Here is a 16,158-nt window from a genome sequence, read left to right on the forward strand (position 1 = left end):
GCTGTGGGGTACAGAACAAGTTAGGGGGCTGAGATCCAGGGTCTGGGCCTTCTCCTGCTGGTCATTCACCAGGAGCTCTGGCCTTGGCTGCTTCAGTCATGGGGAAGGGAAGCAGCCAGGACACTGCCGGTGATCTGCAGGGTTTCTACCAACAGCCCTGCTGCTCTTGATTGATTCTCCTGCAGCCTTATCACCATCAGCCATCTGCCTCCCTACTGCGGAAAGTCTGTGAAATACTAGGCCTGTTTCCCCACTGAGAGCTACTGTTACTGATGGCAGTGTGCGTTGGGGCAGAAAGAAGGTTGACAGTCACGATGCTGCCTGTGCTGTCCCGCTCCCCAGCAGCTCTGCCCTGAGGAGGACCTGGAGAACTCAGAAGATGGCTCTCCACCTTGAGTGCACACAGCCAGCCCCTGGGAACCTTCTTCCTGTGATCCTGGGGACAGGCTCAGGTGTGTGTAAAAGTTCCCCAGGTGATTCAGATGTGCAATTGAGTTTGAGAACCAGTGATCTAGCTTAGTGCTCCAAATGTGGTCCTGAGAACTTGTTAGAGACACCAATCTTCAGCCTCACTGACGACCTGCCAGTGCTCTGGGTGTGGGACCCAGCCCTCTGGTTCCACAAGCCCTTCTGGGGGCTGATGGATGCTCAACTTTGAGACCATTGCTGTAGACTAACACTGCTCAAACCTTAAAGAGCACACAAATCCCCTGGGGCTGTTATTGAAATGCAGATTCTGATTCAGTGGGACTGGGGCAGAGCCTGAGATGTCACATTTCTGATAAGCTCTCAGGTGATGCCAGCGGGTCACAGATCACATTTTCAGTGGCAAGGGAGCACAGAGACATACCTTTAGAAATAAGGAACAAAGGGGAGGGGGTCTGAATAGCCAAAGCAGATTTCATGGAGTCCTCAGGCCCTCACTTAGAAATTAACACTGACTTTTACACCCAGCTTCAACAAACTAATTGGGGTCTTACATGGTCTGATGGCCAGGTCACAGGTGATTAAAGATGGCCTGTTAGAGAGCTGGCCTGGGTAAGAGGGGCTGGTCCCAGAGGTAGGTATGCTGATGGTGCAGGTGAAAGGGCAGCAAACACACTCCACAAGCACAAAGGCTGGCCTGAAGCCTTACTGTTTTTTAGTGCCAGGCACTATTGCTAATTGTGTTGATGCTGAGCCAGTAACAAAATTAAATGATTGTCATGTTCAGGTTAGGACAAGAAAGTATGAAACACATTTTAGAAAAATTGCATAAAAAGGTTGAACACAAAAAATGATTGCAGTGCTTCTAAAGGGATAAGCACCATTTTTGTGGATGTGAAATAGCTTATTCCTCCCAAATGTGGATTTTTTAACATCTTCAAACTGACCTCCATTCTTTACACTGCTTAGTGCCTGTTTTCATCTCTAAGCCATGTCATTTTTGTGCTTTTATTGGATTTTAAGAAAATAAGGGATTTGAATTGAAAAAAAAAAGGGGACTGGGGCAGAGTGTAGAGATTCCTGGATTGCCTGGTCTAATCCCATGTACTAGCAGTTCATTCCCATCCTCATTTCTAACATCTGGCCAAATCTTAGATGAACTGCTCAGCAGGAGACTGTACTTCCTTAACCTTCTGAAAGGGAGCAAAAGCAGCAGAATCTAGAGAGGAGTAGGGCCTTGGTTTGAACCTAGTGGACAAACCTCTCACAGCTCTAACATTCTGACTGTGAAATGTGTGTATAATTAATTTCTTTTAAAATTACATTGTTAATGCATTAGCAGAGACATCAATGATTAGTCTTTATCAGTTCATTAACAAATGAATGAGATATATAGCAGGTATAAGATGCATTCATATGAAAGATTATATTTAGGTTGCCTACTGTAACATAAACTATGCAGTGTAAAATTGTCAGAAATAGCAGAATAAAATGAACTGAATAGTCTGTATGTGAACAAAGAAACTAAGGGAAAAATAATTGAGGGACTCTTTAGAGAAGATTCCCAAAGACACTCTATGATATCCATAGTTTAATACAATCCTTACTCTTATGGATAGGTTTAATAGTCATTGATATTTTTGTTGAGCCTCAAGAGGTGCAGAATTGGGGCCAGGTATGGTGGTTCACGCCTATACTCTCAGCAATGCAGGAGGCTGAGGTGGGAGGATTGCTTGCTTGAGGCCAGGAGTTCAAGACCAGCCTGGGCAACATAGTGAAACCCCCATCTCTTCAAAAAACAAAAATTAAAAAAATAGCCAGGGGGCGGAGCAAGATGGACAAATAGGAACAGCTCCAGTCTCCAACTCCCAGCGCGAACGACACAGAAGACATGTGATTTCTGCATTTTCAACTGAGGTACCGGGTTCATCTCACTAGGGAGTGCAGGACAATAGGTGCTGGTCAGCTGCTGCAGCCCGACCAGCGAGAGCTGAAGCAGGGCAAGGCATCGCCTCACCTGGGAAGCGCAAGGGGGAAGGGAATCCCTTTTCCTAGCCAGGGGAACTGAGACACACAACACCTGGAAAATCGGGTCACTCCCACCCCAATACTGCGCTTTACCAAGGATCTTAGCAAACGGGCACACCAGGAGATTGTATCCCACACCTGGCCGGGAGGGTCCCACGCCCACAGAGCCTCCCTCATTGCTAGCACAGCAGTCTGCGATCTAACGGCAAGGCAGCAGCGAGGCTGAGGGAGGGGCGCCCGCCATTGATGAGGCTTAAGTAGGTAAACAAAGCCACTGGGAAGCTCGAACTGGGTGGAGCTCACAGCAGCTCAAGGAGTCCTGCCTGTCTCTGTAGACTCCACCTCTGGGGACAGGGCACAGCTAAACAACAACAACAACAGCAAAAAAAAAAGCAGCTGAAACCTCTGCAGACACAAACAACTCTGTCTGACAGCTTTGAAGAGAGCAGTGGATCTCCCAACACGGAGGTTGAGATCTGAGAACAGACAGACTGCCTGCTCACGTGGGTCCCTGACCCCTGAGTAGCCTAACTGGGAGACATCCCCCACTAGGGGCAGACCAACACCCCATACCTCACACGGTGGAGTACACCCCTGAGAGGAACCTTCCAAAGCAAGAATCAGAGAGGTACACTCGCTGTTCAGCAATATTCTATCTTCTGCACCCTCTGCTGCTGATACCCAGGCAAACAGGGTCTGGAGTGGACCTCAAGCAATCTCCAACAGACCTACAGCTGAGGGTCCTGACTGTTAGAAGGAAAACTAACAAACAGGAAGGACACCCACACCAAAACCCCATCAGTACATCACCATCATCAAAGACCAGAGGCAGATAAAGCCACAAAGATGGGGAAAAGGGGCAGAAAAGCTGGAAATTCAAAAAATAAGAGCACATCTCCCCCTGCAAAGGAACTCAGCTCATCGCCAGCAACGGATCAAAGCTGGACGGAGGATGACTTTGACGAGATGAGAGAAGGAGGCTCCAGTCCATCAAACTTCTCAGAGCTAAAGGAGGAATTACGTACCCAGCGCAAAGAAACTAAAAATCTTGAAAAAAGAGTGGAAGAATTGATAACTAGAATAATTAATGCAGAGAAGGCCATAAACGAATGGACAGAGATGAAAACCATGACACAAGAAATACGTGACAAATGCACAAGCTTCAGTAACCGACTCGATCAACTGGAAGAAAGAGTATCAGCGATTGAGGATCAAATGAATGAAATGAAGCGAAAAGAGAAATCTAAAGAAAAAAGAAGAAAAAGAAATGAACAAAGCCTGCAAGAAGTATGGGATTATGTAAAAAGACCAAATCTACGTCTCATTAGGGTGCCTGAAAGTGAGGGGGAAAATGGAACCAAGTTGGAAAACACTCTTCAGGATATCATCCAGGAGAACTTCCCCAACCTAGTAAGGCAAGCCAACATTCAAATTCAGGAAATACAGAGAATGCCACAAAGATACTCCTCGAGAAGAGCAACTCTAAGACACATAATTGCCAGATTCACCAAAGTTGAAATGAAGGAAAAAATCTTAAGGGCAGCCAGAGAGAAAGGTCAGGTTACCCACAAAGGGAAGCCGATCAGACTAACAGCAGATCTCTCGGCAGAAACTCTACAAGCCAGAAGAGAGTGGGAGCCAATATTCAACATTCTTAAAGAAAAGAATTTTAAACCCAGAATTTCATATCCAGCCAAACTAAGTTTCATAAGTGAAGGAGAAATAAAATCCTTTATAGATAAGCAAATGCTTAGAGATTTTGTCACCACCAGGCCTGCCTTACAAGAGACCCTGAAGGAAGCACTAAACATGGAAAGGAACAACCGGTACCAGCCATTGCAAAAACATGCCAAAATGTAAAGACCATCGAGGCTAGGAAGAAACTGCATCAACTAACGAGCAAAATAACCAGTTAATATCACAATGGCAGGATCAAGTTCACACATAACAATATTAACCTTAAATGTAAATGGACTAAATGCTCCAATTAAAAGACACAGACTGGCAAACTGGATAAAGAGTCAAGACCCATCAGTTTGCTGTATTCAGGAGACCCATCTCACATGCAGAGACATACATAGGCTCAAAATAAAGGGATGGAAGAAGATCTACCAAGCAAATGGAGAACAAAAAAAAGCAGGGGTTGCAATACTAGTCTCTGATAAAACAGACTTTAAACCATCAAAGATCAAAAGAGACAAAGAAGGCCATTACATAATGGTAAAGGGATCAATTCAACAGGAAGAGCTAACTATCCTAAATATATATGCACCCAATACAGGAGCACCCAGATTCATAAAGCAAGTCCTTAGAGACTTACAAAGAGACTTAGACTCCCATACAATAATAATGGGAGACTTCAACACCCCACTGTCAACATTAGACAGATCAACGAGACAGAAAGTTAACAAGGATAGCCAGGAATTGAACTCATCTCTGCAGCAAGCAGACCTAATAGACATCTACAGAACTCTCCACCCCAAATCAACAGAGTATACATTCTACTCAGCACCACATCACACTTATTCCAAAATTGACCACATATAATTGGAAGTAAAGCACTCCTCAGCAAATGTACAAGAACAGAAATTATAACAAACTGTCTCTCAGACCACAGTGCAATCAAACTACAACTCAGGACTAAGAAACTCAATCAAAACCACTCAACTACATGGAAACTGAACAACCTGCTCCTGAATGACTACTGGGTACATAACGAAATGAAGGCAGAAATAAAGATGTTCTTTGAAACCAATGAGAACAAAGATACAACATACCAGAATCTCTGGGACACATTTAAAGCAGTGTGTAGAGGGAAATTGATAGCACTAAATGCCCACAAGAGAAAGCTGGAAAGATCTAAAATTGACACTCTAACATCACAATTAAAAGAACTAGAGAAGCAAGAGCAAACACATTCAAAAGCTAGCAGAAGGCAAGAAATAACTAAGATCAGAGCAGAACTGAAGGAGATAGAGACACAAAAATCCCTCCAAAAAATCCATGAATCCAGGAGTTGGTTTTCTGAAAGGATCAACAAAATTGATAGACCGCTAGCAAGACTAATAAAGAAGAAAAGAGAGAAGAATCAAATAGACGCAATAAAAAATGATAAAGGGGATATCACCACCGACCCCACAGAAATACAAACTACCATCAGAGAATACTATAAACACCTCTACGCAAATAAACTAGAAAATCTAGAAGAAATGGATAATTTCCTGGTCGCTTACACTCTCCCAAGACTAAACCAGGAAGAAGCTGAATTCCTGAATAGACCAATAGCAGGCTCTGAAATTGAGGCAATAATTAATAGCCTACCAACCAAAAAAAGTCCAGGACCAGATGGATTCACAGCTGAATTCTACTAGAGGTACAAGGAGGATCTGATACCATTCCTTCTGAAACTATTCCAATCACTAGAAAAAGAGGGAATCCTCCCTAACTCATTTTATGAGGCCAACGTCATCCTGATACCAAAGCCTGGCAGAGACACAACAAAAAAAGAGAATTTTAGACCAATATCCCTGATGAACATCGATGCAAAAATCCTCAATAAAATACTGGCAAACCGGATCCAGCAGCACATCAAAAAGCTTATCCACCATGATCAAGTGGGCTCCATCCCTGGGATGCAAGGCTGGTTCAACATACGCAGATCAATAAACGTAATCCAGCATATAAACAGAACCAAAGACAAAAACCACATGATTATCTCAATAGATGCAGAAAAGGCCTTTGACAAAATTCAACAGCCCTTCATGCTAAAAACGCTCAATAAATTTGGTATTAATGGAGCGTATCTCAAAATAATAAGAGCTATTTATGACAAACCCACAGCCAATATCATACTGAATGGGCAAAAACTGGAAACATTCCCTTTGAAAACTGGCACAAGACAGGGATGCCCTCTCTCACCACTCCTATTCAACATAGTGTTGGAAGTTCTGGCTAGGGCAATCAGGCAAGAGAAAGAAATCAAGGGTATTCGGTTAGGAAAAGAAGAAGTCAAATTGTCCCTGTTTGCAGATGACATGATTGTATATTTAGAAAACCCCATTGTCTCAGCCCAAAATCTCCTTAAGCTGATAAGCAACTTCAGCAAAGTCTCCGGATACAAAATAAATGTGCAAAAATCACAAGCATTCTTATACACCAGTAACAGACAAACAGAGGGCCAGATCATGAATGAACTTCCATTCACAATTGCTTCGAAGAGAATGAAATACCTAGGAATCCAACTTACAAGGGATGTAAAGGACCTCTTCAAGGAGAACTACAAACCACTGCTCAGTGAAATAAAAGAGGACACAAACAAATGGAAGAACATACCATGCTCATGGATAGGAAGAATCAATATTGTGAAAATGGCCATACTGCCCAAGGTAATTTATAGATTCAATGCCATCCCCATCAAGCTACCAATGAGTTTCTTCACAGAATTGGAAAAAACTGCTTTAAAGTTCATATGGAACCAAAAAGGAGCCCGCATTGCCAAGACAATCCTAAGTCAAAAGAACAAACCTGGAGGCATCATGCTACCTGACTTTAAACTATACTAGAAGGCTACAGTAACCAAAACAGCATGGTACTGGTACCAAAACAGAGATATAGACCAATGAAACAGAACAGAGTCCTCAGAAATAATACCACACATCTACAGCCATCTAATCTTGGACAAACCTGAGAAAAACAAGAAATGGAGAAAGGATTCCCTATTTAATAAATGGTGCTGGGAAAATTGGCTAGCCATAAGTAGAAAGCTGAAACTGGATCCTTTCCTTACTCCTTATACGAAAATTAATTCAAGATGGATTAGAGACTTAAATGTTAGACCTAATACCATAAAAACCCTAGAAGAAAACCTAGGTAATACTATTCAGGACATAGGCATGGGCAAGGACTTCTTGTCTAAAACACCAAAAGCAACGGCAACAAAGGCCAAAATTGACAAATGGGATCTAATTAAACTAAAGAGCTTCTGCACAGCAAAAGAAACTACCATCAGAGTGAACAGGCAACCTACAGAATGGGAGAACATTTTTGCAATCTACTCATCTGACAAAGGGCTAATATCCAGAACCTACAAAGAACTCAAACAAATTTACAAGAAGAAAACAACCCCATCAAAAAGTGGGCAAAGGATATGAACAGACATTTCTCAAAAGAAGACATTCATACAGCCAACAGACACATGAAAAAATGCTCATCATCACTGGCCATCAGAGAAATGCAAATCAAAACCACAATGAGATACCATCTCACACCAGTTAGAATGGCAATCATTAAAAAGTCAGGAAACAACAGGTGCTGGAGAGGATGTGGAGAAATAGGAACACTTTTACACTGTTGGTGGGATTGTAAACTAGTTCAACCATTATGGAAAACAGTATGGCGATTTCTCAGGGATCTAGAACTAGAAGTACCATATGACCCAGCCATCCCATTACTGGGTATATACCCAAAGGATTATAAATCATGCTGCTATAAAGACACATGCACACGTATGTTTATTGAGGCACTATTCACAATAGCAAAGACTTGGAATCAACCCAAATGTCCATCAGTGACAGACTGGATTAAGAAAATGTGGCACATATACACCATGGAATACCATGCAGCCATAAAAAAGGATGAGTTTGTGTCCTTTGTAGGGACATGGATGCAGCTGGAAACCATCATTCTCAGCAAACTATCGCAAGAACAGAAAACCAAACACTGCATGTTCTCACTCATAGGTGGGAACTGAACAATGAGATCACTTGGACACAGGAAGGGGAACATCACACACTGGGGCCTATCATGGGGAGGGGGGTGGGAGGAGGGATTGCACTGGGAGTTATACCTGATGTAAATGACGAGTTGATGGGTGCTGACGAGTTGATGGGTGCAGCACAGCAACATGGCACAAGTATACGTATGTAACAAACCTGCACGTTATGCACATGTACCCTAGAACTTAAAGTATAAAAAAAAAAAAAAAAAAAAAAAAGCCAGGCCTGGTGGTGTGCACCTGTAGTCCCAGTTACTCGGGAGGCTGAGGCAGGAGGATTGCTTCAATCCAGGAGTTCAAGGTTACAGTGAAGTATGATTGTACCAGTGCACTCCAGCCTGGGTGACAGAGTGAGACCCTGTCTCTAAAACAATTAAAAAAAAAAGGTGCAGAATTTTATTATAGATTACTGTGCTATGTATTTTTGGAAATCATACTTTTAGGTAAAAGGTACAGCTTCCAGGAGAAGAGGCCAAAACAAACTATGAATTGCAGCGACCTAATCTTTCATTTGTATTACTCCACCTGCTACTGTTTCCCTCATTGAGCTGTTTTCTGAGTTGAGCTTAATGCCATGACAACCCCTGAGTACAAATGGCAGCCTTGACCCAACATGAGTAGATGGAGCCTTTGTTTTCCAGTTTTCATGGGTACCGATGGGCTTGGACTGAGCCCTGCCCACTTTGACCTCCCATATCTGGTACCCAGTGGTCAGAATAAGGCTTGTTGTCACTGACTCTAGAACACACCTTCCCAAGCTCCCAGATCTACAATGCAGGCTCAGGGGCTAGGAATGAAGACTCATTGTCATAGTCTGTTTGGGCTGCTGTAACAAAATATTGTAAGCTGAGGTGGTTTATGAACAACAGAAACTTACTTCTCACAGTTCTGGAGGTCGGGAAATCCAAGATCAAGGCCCCAGCAGATTCAGTGTCTGGTGAGGGTTTGCTTCCTGATTCATAGATTAGCTGTCTTTTCACTGTAACCTGACATCATGGAAGGGACAAGAGAGCTCTCTTGGGCCTCTTTTAAAAGGGCACTAATCCCATTCACGAGAGCTCTACCCTCATGACCTAATCACTTCCCAAAGGCCCCACTTCCTCATACTACACCTTGGGGATTAGAATTTCAACATAGAAATTTTGGGGGGATACAAATATTCAGTTCATAGCACTTATATGGCTTGAAAATATGTCAGTAATTTGCTATCTTGTTAATAAACATTTATTTTTAAAAGTTTGAGAATTATAAAATATAGGACAAAACCCTGGATCTTTCACTTCTATCCTTGATTTAATAAGGCTTCAGTACACAAAAATGTCATATATTTGCTTACAATTCACAAATTCTGTGGTGCCAATAATTTTTGAATAGGGCATAACTAAGCAGCATAGAGAAGTCCTGGGAAGATTGGACATAGTGTGCCTGGCCTTTTAAAAGATAGCCATTTGAGCCGGGCACGATGGCTCATGCCTGTAATCCCAGCACTTTAGGAGGCTGAGATGGGAGGATCACTTGAGATCAGGAGCTCAAGACCAGCCTAGGCAACATAGCTAGACCTTGTCTCTACAAAAAAAAAAAAAAGAAAGAAAGAAAGAAAAACTAGCTGGGTTGTGGCAGTAGTCCCAGCTACTTGGCAGGCTGAGGTGGGAGGGATTGCTTGAGCCTTGGAGGTTGAGGCTGCAGCGAACCACAATTGCACCACTGCACTCCAGCCTAGGCAACAAAGTGGGACCCTGTCTTAAATAAATAAATACATGAATGAGAGAGAGAGAGAGAGAGAGAAATAGAGAAAGATAGCCGTTTGAAATGTGAGGCCACTGTCAGAGTTGCAAGGGGCAATCTTAAAGGCTCCAAGAAAGGATTAACCAGTAGAAATTGTTAGCATTTTAGCCAGAGACATCACATCGTTGATTTAGTTCATCTAAGAACAAGGATGCCAGTAAGAACCAGCAGAGTTAGTTTCCAGAGGTTTCTGAAGCAGTAATATTCTGATGGGATTCCTTAGAAGAGAGTTGTGTGTTTCTATGAGAGCAATCCTTAAGATGGAGAGAGAAGCAAATCTTAATCCACGGTATCTGAGTGTAATTCCTTAATTAAGCTAATGTAATAGCCTGGTGAAGAAAACAGTTTCAGGTGGAGTTTGGACAGTCCTGGATTGACCATTGTTCTAATAGAAAAGCCTGTTGCTAGTCTAGTAAAGTAGTAAAGCTAAACTAAAAAATAAACTTGTCTACCAGTGATCCTGATATGATCACTCTGGAGACGTGAGGATTTGTAATGATAGTGTGCACACAGCACTCTGATTGAACACTAGGTTTTTAAGTAAACTGACTTAAATACCAGTATGCTGGGTAGTACTGTTTGGCTTTGCTTCATTTAGTAGGTGATGAATATTTTACTGTGTTTTTACATTAGTTCTGGCACATGGTAAGCCCTCAGTACATGCCTGCTGTTATGGTGATTATTATCACTTCCAGATCATCTCATGGCCACAACACGCCAGCTACTGACTAGAACCTGCTGGCAATGGTAATAGTCTTCATTGGAATTCTGCAAAACCCCATCAAGAATTACCTAAAACTATCAAGATGATCTGTGGTTTTGCTTCCTCACTCTGCCAATATGGTGAATTACAGTAATTGATTTGTTTTGTAACATAGATTTTCATATGTTAAGCCAGTCTTACATTCCTAAAGTAAACCCCACTTGGTCATGTTGTATTACCTTGTTAAAATATGTTGCCAGGTTCAGCTTGGTCATTTACACTGGTAAGAAGTCAGGGGTGCTGTAATCCCAGCACTTTGGGAGGCTGAGGCGGGTGGATCATGAGGTCAGGAGTTTGAGACCAGCTGAACCAACATGGTGAAACCCCGTCTCTACTAAAAATACAAAAATTAGCTGGGCGTGGAGGCGTGTGCCTATAATCCCAGCTACTCAGGAGACTGAGGCAGGAGAATCACTTGAACTGGGAGGCAGAGTTTACAGTGAGCCAAGATGGCACCATTGCACTCCAGCCTGGGGGACACAGTGAGACTCTGTCTCAAAAAAAAAAAAAAAAAAAAAGAATTCAGGGCTGTATGGTCATGGAGTTGTCTTTGCAGGAAGGTTCTTAACTAGGAGTTGTTTATTTAATAGATGCAGAGCTATTTGGATTTTCTATTTCTTCTTGAGTCACTTTGGGTACATGTTATGACTGGATCTACTGCTCCCCCTACCCCCAGCCTGGGATGTGGCTGCAGCGGGGAAGCTGGCATAATAGCAGGGCTCCCCTCATTTGTTTCCCTTCTCTCAGGGTCACAGTCCAGTACTGCCTGTTGCCAGTGTCTGAAAACAGTCATTTCTTACATTGTATCCAGCTTGCTAGATGTTTCTGGCAGAAGGGTGAGTCTGGGCTCTCTTCTACCGCCATGGTGAGAAGTGGAAGCTACATAAGCTTTTCTGGGCATTGAGTACAACAAATTGAGTTGCGTCTGGTTGTTTCTCAGCCAGATCTATAAGTCTGGACTTAAAACTGTAGGTAGTTGAACTTTACTTGGGCTCAGTCTTCCTTTAAATCTTTGACTATATTCCAAGTTATAGTTTCGCTGTCTTTCATACAAAAGTAATATTACTTTTAGAAATTGGACTCTATGACTAAACCTTGTTTTTCTCTTCATTTAAGTTTCCTTCAGCATTCGAGTTTAATGAGCTATTCTTGATTACAATTTTGGATCACCTTTATAGCTGTCTTTTTGGGACCTTTTTGTGCAACTGTGAACAGCAGCGATTCAAAGACGTAAGTATACTGCGTCCTTGTCTGTTGCTTTCCGTGTGGCTCAGGCACCTCTTCTAGGAAGTGCCACTGTAGGAGGGCTGAGGGGAGGGAGGACTGTGCTCTGGTGCTATTGCTGACTGTAAATGCACTCCCAGGGTTCTGGGCAGCCCCACTGCATGTATCTAACACAAGCCCCTTCCTTTCTAGGCATGGGGGGCTGGGACCCAGCGAGCCCATGGCTCTTTCAGGAGTAGATGAGTGCTAGACCCTGGACCTCCTGACTCCAAGTTCATGTAGTCTCCACTGCACCAACTCCAAAGCTGTGGGATTCTGCTTTTCGTCCTCTGTGGTGTTGGCCAGATTGTACTTGAAGGCCTTGGAAATGGAGTCTGCCGATTAGCCAAAAAGCCCACTTTAGGTAGCAAGCTAACACTTTTTTACATCAAAGTAGTAAAGAAGCAGTTACCAAACTTTTCAGAGTTATGTCTCGCCTCTTTCTTTTTTCCTCAGTGTGGGATAGAAGAAAGACGTGGTCAAAAGTGAGAAGACATTGGAAAAAGGCAACTTAAGGAGTATGGTCCCGTTAATAGACAAGGACTACTGCCTGTGAGCCGAGTATGTTAGGACAATATAGAATTCAGGAGAAAACAGTCTGTCAGTAACACCCACCTCCCCCTCTCTCAGCAGCGTCCCCACAGTTGACAGCACCCTCATTCTGTGACCCCACCTTGTCCTGCCTCTTCCCTGCCTCCTTGGCCTCCCCTGCTCAGTCTCCTCTGACTGGCTGCCATTTTAACCAGTCTCTAAAGTTGGAGTCACCTGGGCCCAGTCCCAGGTCCTCTTCTCCCCTCAACTCTTGTTCTGTCTTTCTAGGTGACTTTGTCTTGCCTCAGGGACCTAAATGCCTTTTCCTGCTCCTCCCCTACTCAGTACACAGCACCACTGGCTATCCAGATGCCAAGGCCAAATACACAGGAGTCAGTTTCCACTCCTCCCTCACCCTCACTCTGGCTACCACACCCAGTCCCTTGGTGAATGCTGCTGACCTTGTCCTAAAGTATATGTATATATGTGTATATATATGTATATATATATATATTTTTTTTTTTTGAGATGGCACTTTGCTCTTGTTGCCCGGGATGGAGTATAGTAGTACGATCTCAGCTCACTACAAGCTCTGCCTCCCGGGTTCAAGCGATTCTCCTGCTGCAGCCTTCCAAGTAGCTGGGATTACAGGCACCCACCACCACATCTGGCTAATTTTTTGTATGTTTAGTAGAGACAGGATTTCGCCATGTTGGGCAGGCTGGTCTTGAACTCCTGACCTCAGGTGATCCACCTGTCTCAGCCTCCCAAAGTGCTAGGATTACAGGCCCAAAGTATATTCTTAATCTGCCACTTCTTAACTGCCTTACAGCTATAAGCCTAGCTCAAGCCCCTACTGTCTCATGCCCCTACTGTCTCACATCTGGACTAAGGCAGAAACCCAGGAATGGGCTTCCCTGATTCTCTTTCTGACCTTCAGTAGTCCATTCTAAACATAGCAACCAGAGGGAGCATTCAGTAACTGAAATCTGATCATGTGCCTCTCCCCTGCTTCCCACTGCAGTTAGAGTAAAATCCACACTGCTGCAGGCCCAGCGTGATGGGGACTTGTTAACCTCCTAATAAAAACAAAAACATTTTTAAAAGAGTGATTTTATGTTATGTGAATTATATCTCAAAGCCATTTAAAACAAATAAAACCAGAAACAGAAGAATGAAGTTCATATATAGACTTTTAACCATGGTTTTATCTTTTTTTTTTTTTTTTTTTGAGAGGAGGAGTGCAAAATTCATTCTTAAATGAGCTCTCTTGATACATAATTTACATACCATAAAATTCACCCATCTAAAATGTACAATTTCATGGTTCTAGCATATTCACATATTTTGCTGCCATTACCAATATCTAATTTCATGAAATTTCTTTATTTTTATTTCTATTTTTTGTAGTGATGGGAGTCTTGCTATGTTGCCCAGGCTGGTCTCAAACTCCTGGCCTCAAGTGATGCTCCTGCCTCGGCCTCCCAAAGTGCTGGGATTATAGGTGTGAGCCACTGTGCCTGGCCTAATTTTATAAAATTTCTGTCACCTCCAAAAGAAATGGCATACTCAGTAGCAATTACTTCCCATTTTCCCCACCCTTATCCCCTAGCAACCATCAATCTGCTTTCTGTCTCTATGGATTTGCCTATTCTGGACATTTCATAGAAATGGAATTATACAATAGGTGAACGTCTATGACTGTCTTTTCCTTCGCTTAGCATAACGTTTTCAAGCTTCATCTATGTACCAATACATCCTTGTTATGGCTGAGCAATATTCCATTATATGGATAGACTGCATTTTGTTTATCCATTCATTAGTTGATAGAAATTTGGGTTGTTTCCACATTTTGGCTTTTAGGAATAATGCTACTATAACCATTCATGTACAAGTTTTTATGTGGACATATGCCTTCATTCATTTACACCTGCGAGTGGAATTGCCGGGTCATATGGCAACTATGTTTAACCTATTGAGAAACTACCAGATTGTTTTCCAAAGCAGTTGCACACACGAGCAATGTCTGAGGCTTCCAATTTCTCCACATTTCACCAACACTTACTATTTTCCTTTTTAAAAAATTATAGCCATCCTAGTGAGTGGGAAGTGGTATGTTGTGGTTTTAGATTTGCATTTCCCCAACGACTAATCATGTTGAGCATATTTCCATGTGCTTATTGGCCATTTGCATATCTTCTGTGGAGAGTGTGTATTCAGATCCTTAGTTCATTTTAAAATTGTGTTGTTTGTCCTTTTTATTATGGAGTTGTAAGAGTTCCTTATACATTCTTTGTATATTCAAGTCCCTTATAAGATACATGATTTGCAAAAATTTTATCCCACTCTGTGGGTTTTTTTTTTTTTTTTTACTTTCTTCATGGGTGTTCTTTGAAGCACAAAATGTTTTAATTTTGATAAAGTGCAATTTCTTTTTTCTCTTGCTGCTTACACTTTTGGTATCATATCTAAGAAACCATTGCTTAACCCAAAGTCATGAAGATTTGCTCCTATGTTTTCTTCTAAGAATTTTATACTTTTAGCTCTTACATTGAGGTCTGTGATCCGTTTTGAGGTAACATTTGTATACGGTGTGAATTAAGGATCCAACTTCATTCTTTTGTGTGTTGGCTTTCTAGCTGTCCCAGCACCATTTGTTGGAAAGATTTTCTTTCCCTCATTCAATTTTCTTGCCACCCTTGTTGAAGATCAGTTGACCGTAAATGTCAGAGAGTTCATTTCTGTGCTTTCTGTTCTGTTCCATTGATCTGCATGTCTGTCCTTACGCCAGCACCACTGGCATTGATTACTGTAGCTTTGTGATAAGTTTTGAAAATGGGAAGTATGAGTCCTCCTACTTTGTTCTTTTTCAGGATTATTTTAGCTCTTCCAGATCCTTTGAATTATTGTTGGTGTTTCTCTTATAAATAAATGTATAAAAATTGAAATGGTCCTAATTGAATGTTCCTGTATTTAGATAGCTCATGGGAAGTCAGCAGCAGAATGGGGGAAAATGCTGTTGGCCTTGCCATTTTCTCATTTGACTTTGTCGTGCTTGATCCATTGTTTAATATTTACCTGCCTCACCATGCCTGCACATTTGGGTGTTTTTGTTCAGATGAGCAATGCAAGTAGGTGCAGTGTTTCTGAATAGTGTACTACAAAATTAGGGGAAGAAGAGATAACTTAGTAATATATTTACTTGTCTTTATAAAGCTTCTCCAGCCTGCCACCACAGCACATTTTCCTCCAGATAGCTCTGATTTTCCAGCACAAGGAATCTTAACTGTAAAGTCTATTCTCATTTCTCAATATTAAGAGTCACAGCCGGGCGTGGTGGCTTGCACCTATAATCCCAGCACTCTGGGAGGCTGAGGCGGGAGGATCACTTGAGGTCAGGAGTTCAAAACCAGCCTGGGCTACACGGTGAAACCCCATCTCCACCAAAAAATACAAAAATAAGCTGGGCGTGGTGGTGTGTGCCTGTAGTCCCCAGCTACTCGGGAGGCTGAGGCAGGAAAATTGCTTGAACCTGGGAGGCCAACATTGCAGTGAGCCAAGATTGTGCCACTGCACTCCAGCCTTGGTG

The 16,158-nt window shown here is 42.5% G+C and overlaps 1 protein-coding gene across 5 annotated transcripts in view; it reads left to right on the top strand.

Annotated features, from left to right (window-relative positions):
* MTMR1 (myotubularin related protein 1) overlaps positions 1-16,158 on the top strand; it is a 78,124-nt gene that overhangs the window by 51,699 nt on the left and 10,267 nt on the right. For 4 of the 5 annotated variants that reach the window (XM_025373559.1, XM_025373557.1, XM_025373556.1 and 1 more), the window contains one exon: positions 11,892-12,005. In XM_025373559.1, coding sequence (XP_025229344.1) covers positions 11,892-12,005 — 114 coding nt within the window. Of the gene's footprint in view, positions 1-11,891; positions 12,006-12,191; positions 12,403-16,158 lie in introns of all 5 variants that reach the window. The other variant, XR_003117671.1, reaches the window with a different exon arrangement.

Source organism: Theropithecus gelada, chromosome X, assembly GCF_003255815.1.
Source record: "Theropithecus gelada isolate Dixy chromosome X, Tgel_1.0, whole genome shotgun sequence".
Taxonomy (NCBI): domain Eukaryota; kingdom Metazoa; phylum Chordata; class Mammalia; order Primates; family Cercopithecidae; genus Theropithecus; species Theropithecus gelada.